General features: G+C 42.5%; 1 protein-coding gene across 1 annotated transcript; it reads left to right on the forward strand.

The window, feature by feature from the left end:
- The first annotated feature begins 2943 nt into the window (after positions 1 to 2943).
- On the forward strand, positions 2944 to 24546 carry LOC306702970 (uncharacterized protein). The gene is made up of 17 exons (XM_079168751.1): positions 2944 to 3099; positions 6114 to 6195; positions 6269 to 6433; positions 9072 to 9191; positions 10211 to 10324; positions 11911 to 12024; positions 13755 to 13868; positions 15812 to 15925; positions 16574 to 16652; positions 16807 to 17035; positions 17199 to 19002; positions 19097 to 19270; positions 19412 to 19585; positions 19727 to 19900; positions 20246 to 20419; positions 23447 to 23493; positions 23633 to 24546. The coding sequence occupies exons 2-17, from the start codon at positions 6128 to 6130 to the stop codon at positions 24178 to 24180; spliced, it is 4212 nt and encodes a 1403-aa protein (XP_079024877.1). The 5' UTR covers positions 2944 to 3099; positions 6114 to 6127; the 3' UTR covers positions 24181 to 24546.
- Positions 24547 to 26132: the final 1586 nt, after the last annotated feature.

Below are 26132 nucleotides of genomic sequence, written 5' to 3' on the forward strand. Positions count from 1 at the left end.
TTATGGTTGTATTTGTAAGCAACAGAGTAAAGAAATGAAGGGTTACGTTTTCTATTTATTTGTGTTAGTTTTTGTTAATTTAATGGACAAATTGTTTTCAAACAACATGTTTTTAAGTTTAGTTTCATTTTGAATAAAATCAAAACATCGTTTCCGGTCTTTACTGTGTAACTATGGTAACTTGATGACGCTCTAATAATAAACTGCAGTCTGAAGTTCAGCCGCTGGAGGTCGCTGCTGCTGCAAAATACATGAAATCATATTTAATCAGAATAAAGAGAAGCAGCAGTGAGCTCACCTGTGTGGGAGGACTACAGGTGAGCCTTTAACCTTTCACATCCTTCATCCACTGTGATGCTTTACTACTGCAAACACACTGTTACAAGGCCTTTTTATCTGTCATATATATATATATGAATAATAATGAATATATATGGAGTCTCACCGTCTGAGGAGAGAAGCTGCTCTGAACTCTGCTGGTTCAGCAGCTGATACTTCTGAACTGTGTTTTTCCTAAACTCAACGATCATCTCGTTGGTTTCACTGACGTTGAGCAGCAGGTTGTTCTCTGAGCTCCGCTCTGTAACGTTGTGGATTTCTTCTCCATATGAAGTCTCCTTGTTGTTTTGTGTCGTCTGAACACTTTAAACAGAGTTCTCTTCATGTTTGAGTATCAGTCGAGGGTGTGCAGCGTGAACAGCAGGGGGCCCAGCAGCGGCCCTGGGGGGCTCCGGTGTTCATCACTAGAGTGGAGGAGGTGCTGGTCTGTTAGTGAGGAGGTCTAAGAACCTGTTACAGAGTGAGCAACTCAAGACCAGAGTGCTCAGTTTAGCAGCAGCTTCATGTTGAAGGCTGAGCTGAAACCTACCAACATGCTGATGAAGGTGGTTGTTTTCAGGATGAGTGACGGCTGAGAGGAGACGCCATTGTTGGGATCTGGCAGCAGCGTGTTTGGTTATCAGCAAGTATAAAACCACATTATTGACATGAATACAATGATTAATATCCATAAGATTATGAACAATTATTAATAATAACGGGGCACCACCCTGAGAACAGGGACCAATAACAAACTATAAACTAAGTCTCATCATGAATGTTCACTCACAATGTTTCTATTCAAAGTACTGTTACACATTCAGAGTGAAAGTGAAGGTTTGATATCAGCTGTTATCACAATACACATGAACACAGTAACCACAGACAGCTGCTCTTTATGTAGAACACAGTTTATTAAGTTCACTAATAATGATCAAGTCAACTCATATCTACAACTAGACAATTATGAGCTTACTGTCTAACGTCAACAAACAACTGTGTGTGTGTGTGTGTGTGTGTGTGTGTGTGTGTGTGTGTGTGTAAGTGGGGGGGAGAAGTGACAAAACTACCCAAAATGGCGGGTGTAGTCTAGTACGTGACCACACCACGCAAAACTACAAAATGGTGCGAGACTACAATAGAGGCCACGTGTGTCTGAGATGAGTAGATAAACCTGTTTGGGTGTGTGTGTGAGTGTGTGTGCGTGTGTGAGTGTGTGAGTGTGCGTGTGTGAGTGTGTGTGTGTGTGTGTGTGTGTGTGTGTGTGTGAGTGTGTGTGTGTGTCACTCACAGTGATGAGCTAACACAACACTATTACAGCAGCATGGAACACACAGTAGTTTCTTCACAGTACTAACAGAACTCGGCGGTCGGTAAACATGAACAATAACACGTTATAACAATACAGTAAAGTTGCAGCTGACCCACCGACCGAGGTCAACGACCTTGGTGTGTGTCATGTCCCTCCTCGGGATGATGTCAACAGCTCACCCGGTGGTGCGGCCGGGTCTGCTGCACATGAGAAACCTTCAGCAATGGTCTGAACGGCTGCGGTTACATAGGATTTGGGACATCTTGGTGAGATGGTACTCCTGGGGTGCGTCGCTCATCACGTCCAGGTTTTCATGGGCCGCACCCTGGCAGGTCTGGGCGGGACAATGAGGAAGCCAGGGTGGCAGGCACATCGCCAAACTCCTCCCTTCACATCAACCTGTTGGAGCTTGTTGCTGTCGAGAAGGTGCTGCAACATTTCACTCCACAACTGAGGGGGAAGCATGTTGAGGTGGGAGGTGGAGGTGTACCTCCACAGACAGGAGGTTCTCGGACCCCCTATCCTTCACAGGGCAGTGGTGTCCGTCCTGACGTCGGAAGATCGTCAACTTTTCTGTATCATTCAAAGTTAGAGAAAACACCCAGTGTCCCCCTTTGGGCGTGGATGCACTAGTCCTCTCCGTCCAGGCCCTCTGGCCTGCTGGATGCCCCCCCCCCCTTTGGTCCTGATGATGCAACTTCAACAGGGTTCAAAGCAGCACCTGTCCATCTTACTGGTAGCTCCAGAGAGTCCAGGCACAAGGTTGTTGCTGCGCTTTGCATCACTAGCGGTGGCGGACCCGTGTCCGTTACCGCATCTGCCCCCTGCTCTGTGTCAAGCTGAGGTGTTTCATCCTCTCACCACCAATTCTGGGTCAGATACGTGGGTAAGTTGCCCCAACAGATTCAACCAGATCCACAAAGTGGAGTGAAGAATAACAACACTCTCAGGTCTCTCTGTTGTCTTAGTGAATGTATTTATTCTAGATCAACTCTACACAACATTTGCTAAAAAGGTTTCTGCTTGATCCTCTGTTCCCTACTAGTCTACATCTACAAGGAGACAAGGTGACAAAGAGGGGCGTGCATGGATCCTCTAAACTATCTGCTCTCAACAACACAATCCAGTCTGTTGTCAAAGCAACTCTTTACAAGTTGAAGTGATTTGTCCACAGATGCTGAGTTTGATCCTGAGAGACTCTTGTTTGAGCTGTGAGGAGGTTTGTGTTCACGATGACATTTGATCCTGTGAACGCAGCTCAGACTGAGACTCAGTCCAACCAGTCCGACTGCATCCTGTGATGGTGCCGTGAGGACACACGCCCTCTCTGATGAAGCATAACAAGCTGCGTCACTTCACTTCGTCTGATGGAAGTTGAAGTTGAAGTGAAGCACGAAGCTCCTTTTCTACACAGACCTGCTGAGGACAGAAGAGAGCTGCACACGGAGGAAGTTCATGCTGAAAGTTCAGTAAGTGGAGCTGTGATTGGTTGAAGTGACGTCATTGATTGTTGTGAACGTGTGATTGTTTAAAGCTGCTTTCAAACACAAACGTCGGCTGGGAAACAAGATGGCCGCCCGTGTGAGCAGGCAGAGAGAAGCTGCTGTTAGTTTGAATGTTGAAGTCCAGATGAAGTGTTGCTTTGAATGATGACGCTGTGATGAAGAAGAGGAGTTCAGTCTGATCTGGGGTCTGTCAGCACTGTTACTGATGTGGAGCACTAGAGTTCACTTTGTCTCTCATTGATCACCAGGTTGTAGTCGAGCTTTTACTAACTGATCAAATGTTGAAGTGAACGATCCATCAAGTGAAAGCTTCCACATGTTCCCATAGTGACCACAGTGTTTTCTACAGTCTGCAGTAAAGTCTTAATTTTCACGGCGAGAAAGTTAATAACTTTGCCGTCAGCAGTCTTTTAAATATCAGCTTTCATTCGAGACCAGTTAAAAGCAGGAGCGACTGAGCCTCGACGTGTGACGTCCGCTATCACGTTGTGACAAAGCACTTTTATATATATATATATATATATATACCACTGATATTAATGTCATACCACTCTCATTCAACAGCATATACCACTAATATGAACTTTCAAGCAGCACCTGCCTTCAGGAAACGGTGTGTCGTTGGAAAAGTACCGGCATACCACTCTAGGGATCGGTACATTCCACTGAACCACAGCAGCATACCATCGGACACTTTTTGATCTCGGCGTCACTCCCTCTGACACTGAGTTAAAATAATAATCAACAGGGAAACGCTGAGTTCAAATAGTATCAAGAACAGTGTATTAGAACTGCATCACAGTCTAGCTTGTTAACAAGTCTTTTACACATTTATAGTTAATTTGAACTGCATGAACTCGCATGAATGAAAACAATAAGGAGAGAGAACACCTTGAAGAGGACTTGACTGCAGCGTCTGGCTGGTTTCCTCAATCTCTGATGACGAGTGACTGTAAACAAACTTTAGAAACACAATGTTCTGAACTTCTGGAAAGTTCTATGACATCCAGGATAAACACACTTAAAAGAAGCTTTGGGTGTGTAACTGTGGGTTCACATGTGCCTCACATGTGTTAACATATCAGTGCAAGTCTTTACAAAAAGCTAACACAACAATACCATACAGTTTAAATGAACAGACTGTGATGAGCTGATTACGTTAGTAAAGAAATGAAGCTAAGACAATGGACCACAATGGACTAACGTTCAACACTAAAATGAGTTTGATCTGGTGTTAATGTTGCTCCTGTGATAACACATAACGTTACTGTTAGCGTTACCTCAACTGTTCATCGTCTTGAACACGTCGGTGATTTCTGGTCCGCTCTCCATTTTGATAATCGTCCCGTTTGCGGTCCTACAGTCGGTTCAATAAGAGCACAAGTAAACACAAGTTAGGTGACTAACGTTACATCTTAACACTGTAACTGGTGATTAACTTTATTTATGTTAACTTAACTTGCTATGCTGTTAGCTAGCTAACCTTTCTAAGGCTACTTGAGCTCGAGCTAGCTAACGTCACAGAGCTAGCTCCACTAATATTAGCAAACTGATGTAATGAAACAGACCAAGTGAAACATTATCTGAGATGTTAACAGTTCAATAATCATAAAGACAAAACAGAGCTGGAGACTTTGAATTTCGGATGATAAGCTAACGTTACCTCGGCTCCTCGTTGATCTCCACATGGCTGCTGCTCAGAAGGATGAACTGAAGCTGTTGTGTCCAAAGTCACGTTCAGGAGCAGTCGGTCACGTCTTGTTACTCAAATATGAAGTTTAGGTAATAAGCAGTTTGAATAATAAAACTATTATATCGTCATTACAGACACATTAACCTACAATAGACAGTACGATGTAGATAGATCGTGACTCACTGAACTTGCATAGAGAAGCGTATTTCCACCACTTCACATAAAATACTGCATTATGCTGCTAAATTACAGTAGTCTGCTGTAATGGTTAATTGACGGCATTGACTGTTAATTTACATGGGAGGGATGAAGATTTAACTGTATGTTACCGTTATTATGAAATACTCTAAGATACTGTTTTAAATGCTACGTAAATGTACAGCAATTTATTACAGCTAATATTTGTATTTAATGGTATTTTATTACAGTAGAATATATTTTATTTTACTGTAATTTAATGAGAACTTCTGCTGCCAGACGTTTTACCATTTTATAAAGATTTATTTTTCAAAGTGTGCACATTAATCAGCAGCTTGTAGTCGACCTTTTCTTAACTCAACTGTCTGAGACACTTTTTCTATTGAACTTTTCTCTTCAGACTTTTCTGATTGAAAGAGGAGCTGAGCAGCAGAGAGAAGGTTTCCTCGTGTGCTTTGAGTTTTCACTGTAAAAACAACTGAAGTCACGATTAACAAAAGGTTTGTTCACTTCAGTGTTTAGTGTGAGCAACAAGAAGCCAAAGGGATTCAGCTGACACTGATAGGAAACAGAGAGGAGCAGCTGATACAGGAGAGATGATGTAAAGGAGGAATGAGTGCTGATGTGCTGATCAATGATTGGACGGATGCTTTCAGCTCTGCTCTCAGTGGTTCCTCTACACATGAAGGTACAAAGTGATGTGGATTCAGCAGCAGCTAACAAGGTCACATGACTGATTCTGGATCATTGGACGAGCTGCTTCATGCTCTGACTGGATGTAGTAGACGAGGAAACAGAGGAACATTTCAAACGTTGAAGAGCTTTTCAAAGTCAGTCAAATAGAAGTGAAAAGTGACGTCATCCCCAAAGAAAGGCCAATAAAAAGCCACATGAAGAGTCTTCCTCTAGTCTTCAAACAAGCCAACAGACTAAAGAGCATTGTGAACGTCATTTCTTAGAGATGACTCTGCAGCTCAAAGTGACAACAACATGGAAACTGTCCCATGAGTGTCTTTAGTATTGAGGTGAATGAGCTGTGTGTGTTTGTCATGATGAAGAGAAATAATGTTGTTGTGTTTGTGTGAAGGTGTGGACTCTGCTATGAATCAGTGTGAGGACAGAGAGGAGGGAGTCCCTCCCTCTAAAACCAGCCACACCAAAGCTCAGAGGTGAGATGACCGTCTCTAACTGTCCATGACTCAAAGTCTTTCATCCACTGACTCTGTTTCTACATGTGACCAGGACCCATCAGGGACCAGACGGACCTGGACCTGGACCTGGACCTGGACCTAAACCTGGACCTGAACCTGGACCTGAACCTGTACCCAGCTGTGTGTCCATGAAGAGTGACCGGTTTAAAGGTCGTCTGATTGACTTCAAAGATGGACGCCGTTCTAATGACCCAGAGTAAGTTCTTAAAACAGATGAAACAGATGAATAACTGTTCTGATTCTCAGTTATGAAACACAGAATTGGTCGTGCATCATCTACAGTGTTGTTTCCATGATGATCAATCATGACAGAACTCAATATCTTTAACTAACTGGTCTGTATGTGTTTGTGTGTGAATCATTAACTGTAAACAGTCTCTGGTGCAAACACAATGTGAGCTAATTCCTCCACAGAGTCGACCAGGAGAGGTCAGATTTTCAGATGGACTGGGACTAGCTGCAAATGTCTTTAGAATAGCTTCAGTGCTTTTGGGACTAGCTGACGTAGTCTGGGCAGTAGATTCTATCAGTTCACAGCAGCAGAGAGAAAAGTCTTCTGAACCCAGCTGTGTGTGAGTGATCGGTCTAAGGACGGTGTGATTAACTTCAAAGATGGACGCCGTTCTTATGACCCAGAGTAAGTTCTTAAAACAGATGAAACAGATGAATAACTGTTACACAGATACAAATTTGGTCGTCTATCATTTATGGTCTTTGATCTGTCATTATGATCTCATTTCTCATTATGATCATGATATGACACAATATCTTTAACGACTTGTTGTAGGTTTTACATCAGACAGGAAGTAACATACTGGATATAATCCTAACTCTAGTTGCAGAGGACTAGGGAATAGTTGCTGAGGTCTAGAGACTAGTTGCAGAGATCTGTGGACTAGTTGCAGAGATCTGTGGACTAGTTGCAGAGATCTGGAGACTAGTTGCTGAGACCTGGAGACTAGTTGCAGAGATCTGTGGAGTAGTTGCAGAGATCTGGAGACTAGTTGCAGAGATCTGGAGGCTAGTTGCAGAGATCTGGAGACTAGTTGCAGAGATCTGGAGACTAGTTGCAGAGACCTGGAGACTAGTTGCTGAGGTCTGGAGACTAGTTGCAGAGATCTGGAGACTAGTTGCAGAGATCTGGAGACTAGTTGCAGAGATCTGGAGACTAGTTGCAGAGATCTGGAGACTAGTTGCAGAGACCTGGAGACTAGTTGCTAAGGTCTGGAGACTAGTTGCAGAGATCTGGAGACTAGTTGCAGAGATCTGGAGACTAGTTGCAGAGATCTGGAGACTAGTTGCTGAGGTCTGGAGACTAGTTGCAGAGATCTGGAGACTAGTTGCAGAGATCTGGAGACTAGTTGCAGAGGTCTGGAGACTAGTTGCAGAGGTCTGGAGACTAGTTGCAGAGGTCTGGAGACTAGTTGCAGAGATCTGGAGACTAGTTGCAGAGATCTGGAGACTAGTTGCAGAGATCTGGAGACTAGTTGCAGAGATCTGGAGACTAGTTGCAGAGGTCTGTTTCTCTGCTCCTTCACTTGAACATTGACTCATAATAATCCCATAAATCCATAAAACAGGTTCAGTCGTCAGATTAAATTGTGAGACTGAACTTCAGTTCAGACTTCGATCCTTCACTGATTGTAGAACAATAACTAATAATGATGAGTTCTTATGAGTCGTTGTTTCTGATGTTGCTGTGTTGATACATTGAGGTTCATCACTTAGATTTCTATGTTATCTGCAGTCAGAGTTTTTCTTCACATTGAATCCAACAGAAACAAATTGGAGCATCAGTGAGTGTGAAGAGGATCAGCTGAGGGTTTCATGTCACAATAATATGAGCTGTGTGAAGAGTTTATTTATTGCTGTTCTATGTTTACTGTCAATGACATCATGTGTCTGTTTTACTGACTGAACATTTTAAATAAAGTTGTTGATTGAAATGCTGACTGGAGCTCTTTAGACAAACTGTGAGATGATCTCAGGTTCAACATGACACATGTCATGCTGTATCCATGGCAACGACTGAAGTCCTGGTGTTCACCCTGTGGACCCAGCAGTGTGACGCTGTTATTAACAGAGAGCACTTGAACACATCACAGAGTGACAGGAGGAGGGCTCAGTGTTCAGGTCCAGAGGGTGGAGCTTTATGTTTCTACCTCAGCTGCTGAGCTCCCCCTGGTGGTCAGTGAGGTTTACACTCAGTCAACACACTTCATGTTCAGCTGGATTCATTCACACTCATTACTTTGTTCACCTTGTTTTACAGATGAACAGCTTCAATCATTCACTCACACTTCACACATTGTTCAAGCAAACATTCATTCATTCATCTCTTCCAATGTTCTGACTTCATCTTTCTACAATCAGCTGTTTCTCTTCTTTCAATCACTGTAAACTGAATATTTTGGGGTTTTGAACTGTTTCAAGACGACATCTTGAGCTCTGAGGAATCCTCATGGATCATTGTTGTTCTGTTTATACTTGTACATTAAAGTGTTGATCTACAATAATAGAATAGTGTGTTGTAGATGTGCATCTCTGTGTCTGGCATTAGCTTCTTGGTGCAGCGTGAACCTCGTTGATTAAACGTCATCAGTTCAAATCCCAGCTGTGCTAGAAGATGCTACGTGTCACATAATTACAGCTTCTTTATTCATAATCTTCACACTCACACACTCACACACATTCTCATGAGGAAAGATATTTCTAATGAAACGTTGCTGTATTGATGCTTTTCTTGTTGAGAGCTGCTAGTTCTTCCAACAGCTGCTGAGACTGAAGACTAAAAACTGAATGACCTTCCCTGCTGGTCTTCCTCTGTGTGCCAGGATCCATCAGAGACCAGAGTCCCCTGGACCTGAACCTGAACCCAGCTGTGTGTCCCCTGAGACTAACCAGTCACACCAACATGGCATCGGTTTTAAAGGAGGACAAGTCTCTTCTGCAGAGTAAGTATAAACTACATTGAACATGTACCTGACAGCTTCCCAGTAGAACTGCTCTTCTACTGCTGATATGAAAGTACTCTGGAAAGAACAGTGGACAGCTGATGGTCCTGCTGTTTGTCCTGCTTTCTGAAAAGTAACGAGAAGAAGTAAAACCAGAACTACATCAGTGATCAGTCACTTCCTGCATGAAACAGGAAGTGGTTTATTACCTAATATGTGTCCAGACTACAACCAGGACCGTGTGTTTGAGTTCAGACGACCAATGAGGGACAGAGTTCATTACAGTCCACAGTGATCTACAATCAGAGCAGTCAGACTGAACCAGAACTTCAGGTACATGTAACGAGAACATGAAAGTACATCCTTCTCAAATAAACAAGTGAACGTGTGTTAGAGAGCTCCGTTTATATAAGTTAAAGACATGAGATGTACGTCAGGTGTGTGGAGGTGTCGTGTGACAGATGGCTCTCAGATGGTGGTGGAAGATGTTCAGTGACTCTGCTGTCCTGACTTCAGTACTTCATTCCACCACTGTGGGACCAGAACAGAACACAGTGATGATGGAGATGAGAGACCACAGGGTCCTCTGAGGGACAGGGCGGCCAAACGTCCAGAGGTAGAGGAGGAGTGTAGGGTTTGACCGTGGCTCCTAAGGAGGAAGGACCAGTTCCTTCACTTCCCTGTAGACCAGCACCAGAGTCTGGAGCTGATGTGAGCTGAGGCTGGGAGCCAGTTTAGAGAAGCCGTGTAGGAGAACATGGATGTTAGTTTATCAGACAGGAGTGGACCAAACCACATACATGATGATGTGACAGGTCAACAGTCTGAAGTCTTCAGACGTCTGACTAACAACACACTGGTTCAAAAACAGCTGCACCAAATACAACAAGTATCCCATGTTGACTAAACATCAGCAAGACGTGTTTCAAAGACAAACTTTAATAGAAATGAAATAACTTTTAACATTAAAGCAGAGAAATGAAGATTGTATGTTCAGTAAATGTCAGTGTTTCTATCAGTTCACAGCAGCAGAGAGAAAAGTCTCCTGAACCCAGCTGTGTGTCCATGAAGAGTGATCGGTCTAAAGACGGTCTGATTAACTTCAAAGATGGACGCCGTTCTTATGACTCAGAGTAAGTAATTAAAACCTAATGAAACAATCAGCTAGCTGCTCTGATCCTTAGTTATGATACAGGATTGTTCGTGCATCAAGTACAGTGTTTTCATTATAATCAATCACAATATCTTTAACTAGCTGGTCTGGGGACTATGTCTAGAGGTCTGGGGTCTATGTCTAGAGGTCTGGGGTCTATGTCTAGAGGTCTGGGGTCTATGTCTAGAGGTCTGGGGTCTCTGTCTAGAGGTCTGCGGTCTATGTCTAGTGGTCTGGGGTCTATGTCTAGAGGTCTGGGGTCTATGTCTAGTGGTCTGGGGTCTATGTCTAGAGGTCTGGGGTCTATGTCTAGTGGTCTGGGGACTAGCTCCAGAGTTTTGGGGACTACCAGCGGTGATATGTGGAGTAGTTTCAGGGGTTCTGGGTCAACATTCATGATGTTTGGGGCCTAGCTACAGAGGCCTGTGCACTAAATACAGAAGTTTGGTGACTAGCAGCAGGTCTGGTGTCAGAAAGCTCTCTGATGAAGTCAGTAGTCAGTAGTTAAGAGTTGCCTGTTGGAAGCTCGTCCTTATATATCCGAGCCTTTGTTGGTGACGAGGTTTGTTGAGACTCTTGCTGTGTTGAACTGAGATGAAGTAAATATATTCCTCATGAGTTTCTTTCATGGCTAATGAATGAATATTCCACTAATATTCTCATTTACATGCAGCCGTGCATTCGATAGACGTAAACCTCGTCCTCATCACTGAGGCCAGTGAATCACACGTCGGCTGTGTTTGACGGGTCGATGCCCACACACGTAGTTTATCACATCAACATGTGGAAACGTGGAACAGCAGGAGCCTCTTGAGCCTTTTGGCTTCTTTTCATCAGAACATGTTTTTTCAAAGTGTTCCTCTGGTGTCAGACTTGTTGGACCGTGTGAACTCAGCCTCCCTCTGTTATTCCTTCAAACACCTTCTTGAAAAGGTCCACGTTGAGATATTTGTTCATATTTAAAAAGCTGTTGATGTCAAAGTCCTTCAGAATGCTTCAAAGTAGGCGTGTTTCTCCTTCTGAACAGGAATGAGAGCTTTTGTTGGGGCATGCATCTGTACTCCAGCTTTGCATACTGTTGGCTAGTTTGTGTTCAACGCACAGAGCTGGTCATGAACAGGAAAGAGACCATGTGTTGCAAAGTGACGTAAAAACATACTGATTACCATATTCATAATGAGCTGTCTACACGTCCAAAGAAAGCTCATAAAACCCTGAATAATATCAACATATCCCACATGTCTTCACTGGAAAATGCTCCATACGGAATAAGGACTTATTCAGAATATCCAAACGGATAATGATGTTTACATAAACCACATCAAATTTAAAATATTGTCATATTCTGAATAATAGTGGAATATGAGTGTGCATGTAAACAGTCATTGTGTCTCATTGTGATGCCAATTTGGTTGAAGAAGCAAACAAATCACCATAAAAAATCTGTCTTCTTCGTCATTAAAGACGCATTTTAATGTCAGTAAAATAACTTTTATCATCCAATAAAACCAGTTAAAGCAGAGACATGAAGATTGTATGTTCAGTAAATGTCAGTGTTTCTATCAGTTCACAGCAGCAGAGAGAAAAGTCTCCTGAACCCAGCTGTGTGTCCATGAAGAGTGATCGGTCTAAAGACGGTCTGATTAACTTCAAAGATGGACGCCGTTCTTATGACTCAGAGTAAGTAATTAAAACCTAATGAAACAATGAGCTAGCTGCTCTGATCCTTAGTTATGATACAGGATTGTTCGTGCATCAAGTACAGTGTTTTCATTATAATCAATCACAATATCTTTAACTAGCTGGTCTGGGGACTATGTCTAGAGGTCTGGGGCCTATGTCTAGAGGTCTGGGGTCTATGTCTAGAGGTCTGGGGTCTATGTCTAGAGGTCTGGGGTCTATGTCTAGAGGTCTGGGGTCTATGTCTAGAGGTCTGGGGTCTATGTCTAGAGGTCTGGGGTCTATGTCTAGAGGTCTGGGGTCTATGTCTAGTGGTCTGGGGTCTATGTCTAGAGGTCTGGGGTCTCTGTCTAGAGGTCTGGGGTCTATGTCTAGTGGTCTGGGGTCTATGTCTAGAGGTCTGGGGTCTATGTCTAGAGGTCTGGGGTCTATGTCTAGAGGTCTGGGGTCTATGTCTAGAGGTCTGGGGTCTATGTCTAGTGGTCTGGGGACTAGCTCCAGAGTTTTGGGGACTACCAGCGGTGATATGTGGAGTAGTTTCAGGGGTTCTGGGTCAACATTCATGATGTTTGGGGCCTAGCTACAGAGGCCTGTGCACTAAATACAGAAGTTTGGTGACTAGCAGCAGGTCTGGTGTCAGAAAGCTCTCTGATGAAGTCAGTAGTCAGTCGTTAAGAGTTGCCTGTTGGAAGCTCGTCCTTATATATCCGAGCCTTTGTTGGTGACGAGGTTTGTTGAGACTCTTGCTGTGTTGAACTGAGATGAAGTAAATATATTCCTCATGAGTTTCTTTCATGGCTAATGAATGAATATTCCACTAATATTCTCATTTACATGCAGCCGTGCATTCGATAGACGTAAACCTCGTCCTCATCACTGAGGCCAGTGAATCACACGTCGGCTGTGTTTGACGGGTCGATGCCCACACACGTAGTTTATCACATCAACATGTGGAAACGTGGAACAGCAGGAGCCTCTTGAGCCTTTTGGCTTCTTTTCATCAGAACATGTTTTTTCAAAGTCTTCCTCTGGTGTCAGACTTGTTGGACCGTGTGAACTCAGCCTCCCTCTGTTATTCCTTCAAACACCTTCTTGAAAAGGTCCACGTTGAGATATTTGTTCATATTTAAAAAGCTGTTGATGTCAAAGTCCTTCAGAATGCTTCAAAGTAGGCGTGTTTCTCCTTCTGAACAGGAATGAGAGCTTTTGTTGGGGCATGCATCTGTACTCCAGCTTTGCATACTGTTGGCTAGTTTGTGTTCAACGCACAGAGCTGGTCATGAACAGGAAAGAGACCATGTGTTGCAAAGTGACGTAAAAACATACTGATTACCATATTCATAATGAGCTGTCTACACGTCCAAAGAAAGCTCATAAAACCCTGAATATCAACATATCCCACATGTCTTCACTGGAAAATGCTCCATACGGAATAAGGACTTATTCAGAATATCCAAACGGATAATGATGTTTACATAAACCACATCAAATTTAAAATATTGTCATATTCTGAATAATAGTGGAATATGAGTGTGCATGTAAACAGTCATTGTGTCTCATTGTGATGCCTATTTGGTTGAAGAAGCAAACAAATCACCATAAAAAATCTGTCTTCTTCGTCATTAAAGACGCATTTTAATGTCAGTAAAATAACTTTTATCATCCAATAAAACCAGTTAAAGCAGAGACATGAAGATTGTATGTTCAGTAAATGTCAGTGTTTCTATCAGTTCACAGCAGCAGAGAGAAAAGTCTCCTGAACCCAGCTGTGTGTCCATGAAGAGTGATCGGTCTAAAGACGGTCTGATTAACTTCAAAGATGGACGCCGTTCTTATGACTCAGAGTAAGTAATTAAAACCTAATGAAACAATGAGCTAGCTGCTCTGATCCTTAGTTATGATACAGGATTGTTCGTGCATCAAGTACAGTGTTTTCATTATAATCAATCACAATATCTTTAACTAGCTGGTCTGGGGACTATGTCTAGAGGTCTGGGGTCTATGTCTAGAGGTCTGGGGTCTATGTCTAGAGGTCTGGGGACTATGTCTAGTGGTCTGGGGTCTATGTCTAGAGGTCTGGGGCCTATGTCTAGAGGTCTGGGGTCTATGTCTAGAGGTCTGGGGTCTATGTCTAGAGGTCTGGGGTCTATGTCTAGAGGTCTGGGGTCTATGTCTAGAGGTCTGGGGTCTATGTCTAGAGGTCTGGGGTCTATGTCTAGTGGTCTGGGGTCTATGTCTAGAGGTCTGGGGTCTCTGTCTAGAGGTCTGGGGTCTATGTCTAGTGGTCTGGGGTCTATGTCTAGAGGTCTGGGGTCTATGTCTAGTGGTCTGGGGTCTATGTCTAGAGGTCTGGGGACTATGTCTAGAGGTCTGGGGTCTATGTCTAGAGGTCTGGGGTCTATGTCTAGAGGTCTGGGGTCTATGTCTAGAGGTCTGGGGTCTATGTCTAGAGGTCTGGGGTCTCTGTCTAGAGGTCTGCGGTCTATGTCTAGTGGTCTGGGGTCTATGTCTAGAGGTCTGGGGTCTATGTCTAGAGGTCTGGGGACTAGCTCCAGAGTTTTGGGGACTACCAGCGGTGATATGTGGAGTAGTTTCAGGGGTTCTGGGTCAACATTCATGATGTTTGGGGCCTAGCTACAGAGGTCTGTGCACTAAATACAGAAGTTTGGTGACTAGCAGCAGGTCTGGTGTCAGAAAGCTCTCTGATGAAGTCAGTAGTCAGTAGTTAAGAGTTGCCTGTTGGAAGCTCGTCCTTATATATCCGAGCCTTTGTTGGTGACGAGGTTTGTTGAGACTCTTGCTGTGTTGAACTGAGATGAAGTAAATATATTCCTCATGAGTTTCTTTCATGGCTAATGAATGAATATTCCACTAATATTCTCATTTACATGCAGCCGTGCATTCGATAGACGTAAACCTCGTCCTCATCACTGAGGCCAGTGAATCACACGTCGGCTGTGTTTGACGGGTCGATGCCCACACACGTAGTTTATCACATCAACATGTGGAAACGTGGAACAGCAGGAGCCTCTTGAGCCTTTTGGCTTCTTTTCATCAGAACATGTTTTTTCAAAGTCTTCCTCTGGTGTCAGACTTGTTGGACCGTGTGAACTCAGCCTCCCTCTGTTATTCCTTCAAACACCTTCTTGAAAAGGTCCACGTTGAGATATTTGTTCATATTTAAAAAGCTGTTGATGTCAAAGTCCTTCAGAATGCTTCAAAGTAGGCGTGTTTCTCCTTCTGAACAGGAATGAGAGCTTTTGTTGGGGCATGCATCTGTACTCCAGCTTTGCATACTGTTGGCTAGTTTGTGTTCAACGCACAGAGCTGGTCATGAACAGGAAAGAGACCATGTGTTGCAAAGTGACGTAAAAACATACTGATTACCATATTCATAATGAGCTGTCTACACGTCCAAAGAAAGCTCATAAAACCCTGAATAATATCAACATATCCCACATGTCTTCACTGGAAAATGCTCCATACGGAATAAGGACTTATTCAGAATATCCAAACTGATAATGATGTTTACATAAACCACATGAAATTCAAAATATTGTCATATTCTGAATAATAGTGGAATATGAGTGTGCATGTAAACAGTCATTGTGTCTCATTGTGATGACTATTTGGTTGAATAAGCAAACAAATCACCATAAAAAATCTGTCTTCTTCATCATTAAAGACGCATTTTAATGTCAGTAAAATAACTTTTATCATCCAATAAAACCAGTTAAAGCAGAGACATGAAGATTGTATGTTCAGTAAATGTCAGTGTTTCTATCAGTTCACAGCAGCAGAGAGAAAAGTCTCCTGAACCCAGCTGTGTGTCCATGAAGAGTGATCGGTCTAAAGACGGTCTGATTAACTTCAAAGATGGACGCCGTTCTTATGACCCAGAGTAAGTTCTTAAAACAGATGAAACAGATGACTAACTGTTACACAGATATAAATGTGGTCGTCTATCATTTCTAGTCTTTGATCTGTCATTATGATCTCATTATGATCATGACAATTAACTACTTGTTGTAGTTTTACATCAGACAGGAAGTAGCATTCTGGATATAATCCTAACTCTAGTTGCAGAGGTCTGGAGACTAGAAAGACTCGGAGGAGGAAGTCTCCCCAATGGTGCTGTGAACAAAACCAAACACAGACCCTTTGTTTCAGTGATGTGACAGATCAACAGTATTAAGTCTCGGTACATCTGACTAACAACACAATGGTAGAATAGAAACTACACCAAGTATGAAAAAGTATCTCATCAGATGTGATTCTAGTTGTTTCTAGTTGTAGTTGTATCTGGAGGTGGAAGGTATAGAAGGTATATAAAGTAAACCGGAATTAATTTGACGATATCATTTTTGACTTTACCGTGCTGCCAATAAAATAACTTTTACTGTCCAATAAAAGCAGAGATAAGAATCTGTTTAGCATCTGGTTTTCATTGTGATCAATCATGACAGAACACAACATCTTTAACTGATTGTTGTATTTGTGTTAATGGTACAAACACAATGTGAGCTGATTGTTCATGATTCCTCCACAGAGAGGACCAGGAGAGCTCAGAGGTTCCCAGAGGTCAGTCTGCCCAGCAGCATCAAACACACCTGGACTCCATATTTATGGTCTGTACATGTACAACTACTTTAAATCTATTCTGTTCACAATCATCTCCATGCTGCACTTTGTAGACCAGTGGATTGTCAGTCTGTCCAACATGGATCTGATGTTTGGTTCCATGGTTTTAGTTTGTGTCATTCAGAGAATATTCTGTTCCAGCTGCTGGAGGAGAACATCGTCACTTTTGTGAAGAAGGAGCTGAAGAAGATCCAGAAGGTTGTGAGTTCAGATTACCCAGAATGCTTAGAGAGTCAGAGGGAGGATGAGGAGGTGTTGGACGGTGAGGATGAAGAGCAGAGGAGGAGCAGCAGAGAGGCATTTGTGAAGATCACACTGCACTTCCTGAGGACAATGAAGCAGGAGGAGCTGGCTGACTGTCTGCAGAGCAGTAAGAGGATTTCTCTAAAGATTTAACATGCTGGATAAATGGGACGTTTACTAACGTCTCAAGAGATGGACCAACATGTATTCATAGACTCATTCTTTGAGGAAATGACATGTTGAAATCTATTCTTTGACTCATTGATCTTCTTTGTTGTGTGTTCATTCAGGACTTCTTGCTGCAGTTTGTCAGCGTGAACTCAAATCTAACCTGAAGAAGAAGTTCCAGTGTGTGTTTGAGGGGATCGCTAAAGCAGGAAACCCAACCCTTCTGAACCAGATCTACACAGAGCTCTACATCACAGAGGGAGGGACTGCAGAGGTCAACGAGGAACATGAGGTCAGACACATTGAAACAGCATCCAGGAAACCACACAGACCAGAAACAACCATCAGACAAGAAGACCTCTTTAAAGCCTCACCTGGAAGAGAGGAACCAATCAGAACCGTGATGACAAAGGGAGTGGCTGGCATTGGGAAAACAGTCTTAACACAGAAGTTCACTCTGGACTGGGCTGAAGACAAAGACCACCAGGACATACTGTTCACATTTCCATTCACTTTCAGAGAGCTGAATGTGCTGAAAGAGAAGAAGTTCAGCTTGGTGGAACTTGTTCATCACTTCTTCAGTGAAACCAAAGAAGCAGGAATCTGCAGGTTTGAAGAGTTCCTGGTTCTGTTCATCTTTGACGGTCTGGATGAGTGTCGACTTCCTCTGGACTTCCACAACAATGAGGTCCTGACTGATGTTACAGAGTCCACCTCAGTGGATGTGCTGCTGACAAACCTCTTCAGGGGGAAACTGCTTCCCTCTGCTCACCTCTGGATAACCACACGACCTGCAGCAGCCAATCAGATCCCTCCTGAGTGTGTCGACATGGTGACAGAGGTCAGAGGGTTCACTGACCCACAGAAGGAGGAGTACTTCAGGAAGAGATTCAGAGATGAGGAGCAGGCCAGCAGGATCATCTCCCACATCAAGACCTCACGAAGCCTCCACATCATGTGCCACATCCCAGTCTTCTGCTGGATCACTGCTGGAGTTCTGGAGGAGATGTTGAAGACCAGAGAGGGAGGACAGCTGCCCAAGACCCTGACTGAGATGTACATCCACTTCCTGGTGGTCCAGTCCAAACTGAAGAAGGTCAAGTATGATGGAGGAGCTGAGACAGATCCACACTGGAGTCCAAAGAGCAGGAAGATGACTAAGTTCCTTGGAAAACTGGCTTTTGATCAGCTGCAGAAAGGCAACCTGATCTTCTATGAATCCGACCTGACAGAGTGTGGCATCGACATCAGAGCAGCCTCAGTGTACTCAGGAGTGTTCACACAGATCTTTAGAGAGGAGAGAGGACTGTACCAGAACACAGTGTTCTGCTTCGTCCATCTGAGTGTTCAGGAGTTTCTGGCTGCTCTTCATGTCCATCTGACCTTCATTAACTCTGGAGTCAATCTGCTGTCAGAAGAACAAACAACCTCCTGGTGGTCTAAAGTCTTTAGAGACAAACCTGAACCAAAACGTCTCTATCAGAGTGCTGTGGACAAGGCCTTACAGAGTCCAAATGGACACCTGGACTTGTTCCTCCGCTTCCTCCTCGGTCTTTCACTGCAGACCAATCAGACTCTCCTACGAGGTCTGCTGACACAGACAGGAAGTAGCTCACAGACCAATCAGAGAACAGTCCAGTATATCAAGAAGAAGATCAGTGAGAATGTGTCTCCAGAGAAAAGCATCAATCTGTTCCACTGTCTGAATGAACTGAATGATCGATCTCTAGTGGAGAAGATCCAACAGTCCCTGAGTTCAGGACGTCTCTCCACAGATAAAGTGTCTCCTGCTCAGTGGTCAGCTCTGGTCTTCATCTTACTGTCATCAGAAAAAGATCTGGACGTGTTTGACCTGAAGAAATACTCTGCTTCAGAGGAGGCTCTTCTGAGGCTGCTGCCAGTGGTCAAAGCCTCCAACAAAGCTCTGTAAGTACAGAGAGAGTTAGATTCATACATTATAACTTAAATACTTTATCTTTTCTACTTATTGCTTATTTTTTCTTCATCATTGTCTCTTCAGACTGAGTGACTGTAACCTCTCAGAGAGAAGCTGTGAAGCTCTGTCCTCAGTTCTCAGCTCCCAGTCCTCTAGTCTGAGAGAGATGGACCTGAGTAAAAACAACCTGCAGGATTCAGGAGTTAAGCTGCTGTCTGCTGGACGGGAGAATCCACACTGGAGACTGGAAACTCTCAGGTATGAAGAGGCCTGCTGCCAGTGGTGAAATCCTCCAACAAAGCTCTGGAAGTACAGAGAGAGTTAGATTCATATATCATAACTTAAATACTTTATCTTTTCTACTTATTGCTTATTTTTTCTTCATCATTGTCTCTTCAGACTGAGTGACTGTAACCTCTCAGAGAGAAGCTGTGAAGCTCTGTCCTCAGTTCTCAGCTCCCAGTCCTCTAATCTGAGAGAGCTGGACCTGAGTAAAAACAACCTGCAGGATTCAGGAGTTAAGCTGCTGTCTGCTGGACGGGAGAATCCACACTGGAGACTGGAAACTCTCAGGTATGAAGAGGCCTGCTGCCAGTGGTGAAATCCTCCAACAAAGCTCTGGAAGTACAGAGAGAGTTAGATTCATATATCATAACTTAAATACTTTATCTTTTCTACTTATTGTATATATTTTCTTCATCATTGTCTCTTCAGACTGAGTGACTGTAACCTCTCAGAGAGAAGCTGTGAAGCTCTGTCCTCAGTTCTCAGCTCCCAGTCCTCTAGTCTGAGAGAGATGGACCTGAGCAAAAACAACCTGCATGATTCAGGAGTTAAGCTGCTGTCTGCTGGACTGGAGAGTCCACACTGTGAATTGGAAACTCTCAGGTCAGGATTCAATTAATCTCCTTATTTATATTAATGGATTGACTTGTAACCTTCATAAGATTGTCTCTGCTTTCATGACTTCAATCAAATATTTAATTTGAATATATTTCTATCAACATATCTAATATTGTTTTCTCACTCTGCTTTTATAACTTGAAATTTCAGAGAGTGATCAGTAATGTTCAGAGTGAGATTATTAATAGACTTCAATGGGTGTTTGGTTGTGACTAGAAAACAAGCAGTAACAATGTTAACGTAGCCGACAGCATCTCAGTACTGCAGTAACCTCCCAGCCCTCACAGTTCCCTCACATTATGAGACGTGTGTTGTTTTGTGTGTTTGCAGCCTGTCAGGCTGTCTGATCACAGAGGAAGGCTGTGCTTCTCTGGCCTCAGCTCTGAGCTCCAACCCCTCCCATCTGAGAGAGCTGGACCTGAGCTACAATCATCCAGGAGACTCAGGAGTAAAGCTGCTGTCTGCTGGACTGAAGGATCCACACTGGAGACTGGAAACTCTCAGGTATGAAGAGACCTGCTGCAGCCACAGATAATCAGTCTGATAGAGGAGGTAGAGCTGGAGACTTTTTCTCTGTCACACTGTCAGCCTGGTTAATATGACCCTGACACACCAAGCTGACCTTAAACTACCAGAGACTCATCAAACTGTTTGTGTCCCACATCAGACCATCAATACAGATAGAAGTAGTCAGGGAACAGTAGCCAGGATGAGCCCAAACAGGGAGGGAAGGTGATGAAACTGTTTTTTTTAGGGGTTTTTTCTGGAGCGTTGTCTTGTTTCAACATTAGAAAATAGGACAGTGGTGTATCCTGACACGTTGGGTTGACATGCGTCAACGTTGTCCTACTGCAGGTTTGTGGGCTCATATCAAACAATAGATTGATGCTCGTCATCTGCCACCAGTGTGTGTTGCCCTTTAGTCCAGACATGTTTGTGAAAAGACAAACTGACAAAGAAACAATCTTTTTAAAGCGTCTTGATGAATCATCACAATAGAAATGTTTTTCTGTTTTAAAGGAGTTCAGCTTTACCTGGTTGTGGTTTGTTCTGCACTGAGAGCCAGTTCCCTGGCTGATAGGAGTTGACTTGTTGAAACTACAGGTGACAGTCGGCCACAGACGCTCAGTGAAGAACCAACAGCTGATTGTGGACATGGTGTGTCAGAGCCCAAAGAGGTTTATTCAGGACTGGACCAAAGTTCTAGAAACTAAAAACAGAGCGGTTAGAGAGCTGAACTTTGCACCAGCAGGGACTTTGTAGCTGAGTGAAGATCACTGCGTCACCAGTTTGGTTAGCGTTAGCATTAGTACTACATCACAGGGATCTGTAGCACAAATACATACGGTGATAATTCAACCCTTTGTTGTTCGATATCGTTTTCTATCTGGTTGTAACTCATATGATGGTGGAAGTTCAGTAAATGGTGATAGTTAAAGAGGTTTAATCGTTTGTTGATGGTATAATAAGAACATTCTGGTTCATTTGGTCACTAATAGTGCTGAAGTGAAGTATAATATATTCTCTGGTGTTAAGTTATGGCAGCAGTGAACATTAGCTGTATGTGCTTTTAAATATTTCATGTTTAGATGATAGAATGTGGCTCTGGTGCTTTATTACTCAAACCATCATGAATGCTTTGCCTGTTTACATTCATTTGTATATTGAATATGGGGTTTGTTTTGACTACACTAAAAGCTTAGTGATTGAACAAACTACTCTGCTGAACCTACCAAAATAAAAGCAGGAAAAGGAAAAGTTCTTTGGTCATTGAGTGAATCCAGTTAGAATCCTTCGGGTAGACTCATCGATCCTCCTCAAGTGGGGAAAGTGCACATGTTGAAGAACATAACTGGACACTGATCCATGTTTACATTGTAGAGACCAATAACAGTGTTTAAAGTCTGGTACTGCTAGACCCCCATTCACCACTGGCAGTCAGAGTTTCTCCAGATAAACTTAGATATGCTCCTATGCAGGTCTTTAACAAAGACACTTGGGATGTCATGAGCTATGATTTGGAAGGGATACAACATTCTTGGGAGTATAGTTATTATATATTCAGAGTATGTTTGAAAAGCTCTACCTCTGCATTATGCAGAATATGAAGCAGGAGGACGACCATGAGGCCCAGTCATGGAGCCTTCACAACACTTTGACCAACACTTGTCCACTATTTCTGGTTCTTCAGAGCAGATGAAGGTTTTTACAGACATGGAGACTTTTGAAAGAAAACCTTGAACTAGACCAGTAAATAAATAATGAAGTAAAGATTGGATGTTCTACTAGTTTATTCCAAATCTGAGACGTTGACATGTTAATGTTTATTCATTTCTTGAACACAGAATAATTTAATTAAATGAACATCATCACTGAGAGGATTTGATTCCTTTTCATTTTTGATGTGTTCAAAGTCTCTGCACTGTAGTCGGGGTACAAGTGGATCCTGGTGTTGATGATGAGGAGCTCGCCCTTTTGTCTGGAGAGGTGAAGAGTTTGAACTTTCTCCTGAAACTCAGGAATCTGACCAGGATTGGCCTTGGACCAGTTGAGCTTGTGTTGTGGTTTCTCTGTGTGGGGCTGAGTGAGCTCTCTCCATTACCGGGGGATTAGGAAAGTGTTCCTGACCCAAGAGGTGTAGGATCAGCTGCTGCACAAACCCAATGACATCCCGGCCTTCTGCCTTTTCTGGAGCTTTAACGAGACCAATGTTGGAGCGTCTGCTGTAATTCTCCATTGAGTCCGCCTTCTGTTTCAGCTCTTTTCTTTTTCAATGTGACTGAAGCAGGTTTTTAAGTCCTCAATGTCGTCTTCATGCAGCTGACTCTTTGTTGTACTGCAGTGGTTTGGTGTTTACCTCTTATATTATCATATATAATAGATAATAATGAATATCAGCGCCGTGTTCATGGTTCAGTGGAAGCATCAAGCCGTGATATGAAGTCTGGTTCACACTGGCTGATTGCGTCCATGAGCGACTGAAGGGAGACTTGACTTTGGTCGCCATACTTTGGGTTCAGATGTCAGAGATTTCACAGGTGATCAGCTACTTGTTCACTAGTTTAAAGGTCGTACATCCGTTGGTTTGAACTCTTAGAGGTTCTATTAACAAAGTGACTCAGCCCATGAAGTGAGACTCACGCACGTGAGACCACGACCCGGAACCGACACAACTACTTTATAAGCTGATAATATGTCACATGTTGTGTTTACAGCTTGTTTTCACTGAACCACAAGTGGACAAAGAAATCAATTGATGCAGGTTTAAACATGTGATTCACTGACTGACTGGTGGAGGAAACTGAGTGTGAAATGGATGATTGTCAATATAATACTGATAATAATAGATCATGAACAAGTGAACATCATGAGCTGTCGTCATGGGCCAATCAGAAGAAGCTCCAGTGAAGTCAAAGAGTATGAGCTGATGAATAATAAGTGCTCCATGTGAACATGAATAACAAAGCTCTGTGTGTGAGAGCGATGTAATGTCCATGTTTCATGCTGCTCTGACCCCCCTCCTCCTTTCAGGGTGGAGCCTGCTGGAGTCCGATGGTTCAGACCAGGTCTGAGGAAGTGTGAGTGTGCTTTGAGTTTGATTCATGAAAACAAAGCATCTTCAAACTGTGACATCACTCATTCACATCTCTGATGTCATCATCAAACAGATGATAGATTAATAACTGCAGCTGTGTTGTGTCTTGTTCTCTCCATCAGATTCCTGTGAACTCACACTCGACACAAACACAGTGAACGGAAAACTCAAACTGTCTGACAACAACAGGAAGGTGACACATGTGGAGGAGGTTCAGTCATATCCTGATCATCCAGACAGGTTTGATGTCTGGAAGCAGCTGCTGTGTAGAACTGGTCTGACTGATCGCTGTTACTGGGAGGTCGAGTGGAGCGGAAGAGTTAATATATCAGTGAGTTACAGAGGAGTCAGGAGGAAAGGAGGCAGTGATGACTGTTTGTTTGGAAAGAACGATCAGTCCTGGAGTCTGTGGTGCGCTGATGGTTGTTACTTTGTCCTTCACAATAACAGCAGCACACACCTCTCCTCCTCCTCCTCCTCCTCCTCCTCTGGTAGAGTAGCAGTGTATGTGGACTGTCCTGCTGGCTCTCTGTCCTTCTACAGAGTCTCCTCTGACACACTGATCCACCTCCACACCTTCAACACCACATTCACTGAACCTCTTTATCCTGGCTTTGGGTTCTGGTTCAGGTCTGGTTCTGGTTCCTCAGTGTCTCTGTGTTCTCTGTAGGGAGAGTCTCCTCCTGCTAGAGAAACGTTCTCTCTGCTGACCAGATAGTTCAGTGTGTACAGGATCACACACAGCCAGAGATGGGCAAAAATACATCAAAATGTATTTTGATACAAAATACAAAATACCCCCAAATAAATGTATTATAACAAAATACAAAATACAAAATACTGGTGCCAGAAAATGTAACAAAATACATGTATTTTGTATTTAAAATACAGGAAATACTTTTTTCTGGATTTTTTGTTTTCTCACAATTTGGTATAGCAGAGCATTCAGGTTTATATAATGTACACAAAGCTCTGGTGAACCCCACAAACAGGAAGAACAGTCACAGAATGTCAATGTAACTTAGCAAAGCTATTGAAAGACAACAACTTGATTGATTATGTATGTGTGTATATATATATATATATATATATATATATATATATATATATATATATATATATATATTTGTATTAATGGAACTTAACAGCCCATACATTTTGGCTTTGTATCAACAAGAACATATTCATCACATATGACATACAAGCTCCCAATCTCCCTCTTCCTATAGCTAGCTACTCCACTGATAAGCTAACTTGCTAAACACTGGCTATGCACTAGCCTAGACAGCATGCTAGCGTCATTAGCATGTTAGCATCGATCGCTAGCTTGATATTATAACCATCACCATGTATATACAATAGGCTAGCCAGACCCAGACATAAATTATACATCAAGCTAGTTGACATCTGTCACTCAGATACAATATTTAACTTCACAGACAATCAGCTGAACTTGAAGATCTGAAGACTGAACTCGTGAACTGTTTTTTGATTCGTGGAGAAAGTATTTTGAGTATTTTAAATACTAAATTACTCCACTCTAAAGTATTTTGTTACAAATTACGTTAGATTTTTAATCGGCCCTATCAAATACAAATTACAAAATACTCAAAAGTAATTGAAATACGTATTTCAAATACAAGTAATAGAAATACTGCCCATCTCTGCACACAGCTGATGTTAGTGAGGAGAATGTGGGTAGGAGTTTATCCTCAGGGTGGTGTTTGTAGTCTTCTCTTTCCAGTATGCTAGAGGTTGATGAAACAATACTCTGAACAGAGTGATGGAACTTCAACAAGCTTCCTCTCCTTCTTGAAGGTCGTTCATCTTATGTGTCCAAACAGAACATCATGTGTTCCTTGTCCCCGGAGAGAGCAAGTCTCACTCTATTACAACCCTCTCTTCTCTCTGAATGAACAGAGATGTGTTATTAGCAATACTATACATGAAGAGCAATAAAAAAGTCTCCTTATTTGAACCTCAACGTGTCCATGAGTCTTTTCTTCTTCTACTAACAATAGAAACACAAACTTCATGACACTTTGAATGTGTTGATGTTGTTTAAAGAGATTCTTCATTTTTATGAAAACACATTTATTTGAGAAAACAAATTAAAATTAAAGTAACTTAAAGTGTTGAGAGTAGATATAATGTTAAAATAGATAAATGTGATATTTTACTTCATCACATGTAAATAAATCTTTAATCAAAGTCCTTTAAATGAGCTTTACGAGAGCTTTCAACCGCATCTCATGAGCTTCTTCACTGGAGAGAGTTTATTTTAAAGTGGTTTGAAGTAGTTTACATTTAAACTATTTAAATATATGTTTGTGTTCATGTGTTGTCTCACAGTTCACATGTGAACATGTGAGGGACTTTTCACATGTGACATGTTTTACATTTGATGCTTTTAAAAGAAAAGAACAAAAAGAAAAAGTAGTTCACAAGAAGAAGATCAAAGATCAAAGACCAGTGTTCAGATTACAGAACAATAGATTATAGACTTAAAACATATAAAAGTGATGTAAGTCATCAACAACAGTGTTCATTCACATTTTAACTTGATCTCATGGAACTTGATTTTTAATGTTATTCTATTATATTTCATGTAAAAATGTATTT

This window comes from Pholis gunnellus (genome assembly GCF_910591455.1).
Source record: "Pholis gunnellus genome assembly, chromosome: 11".
In the NCBI taxonomy this organism is placed as follows: domain Eukaryota; kingdom Metazoa; phylum Chordata; class Actinopteri; order Perciformes; family Pholidae; genus Pholis; species Pholis gunnellus.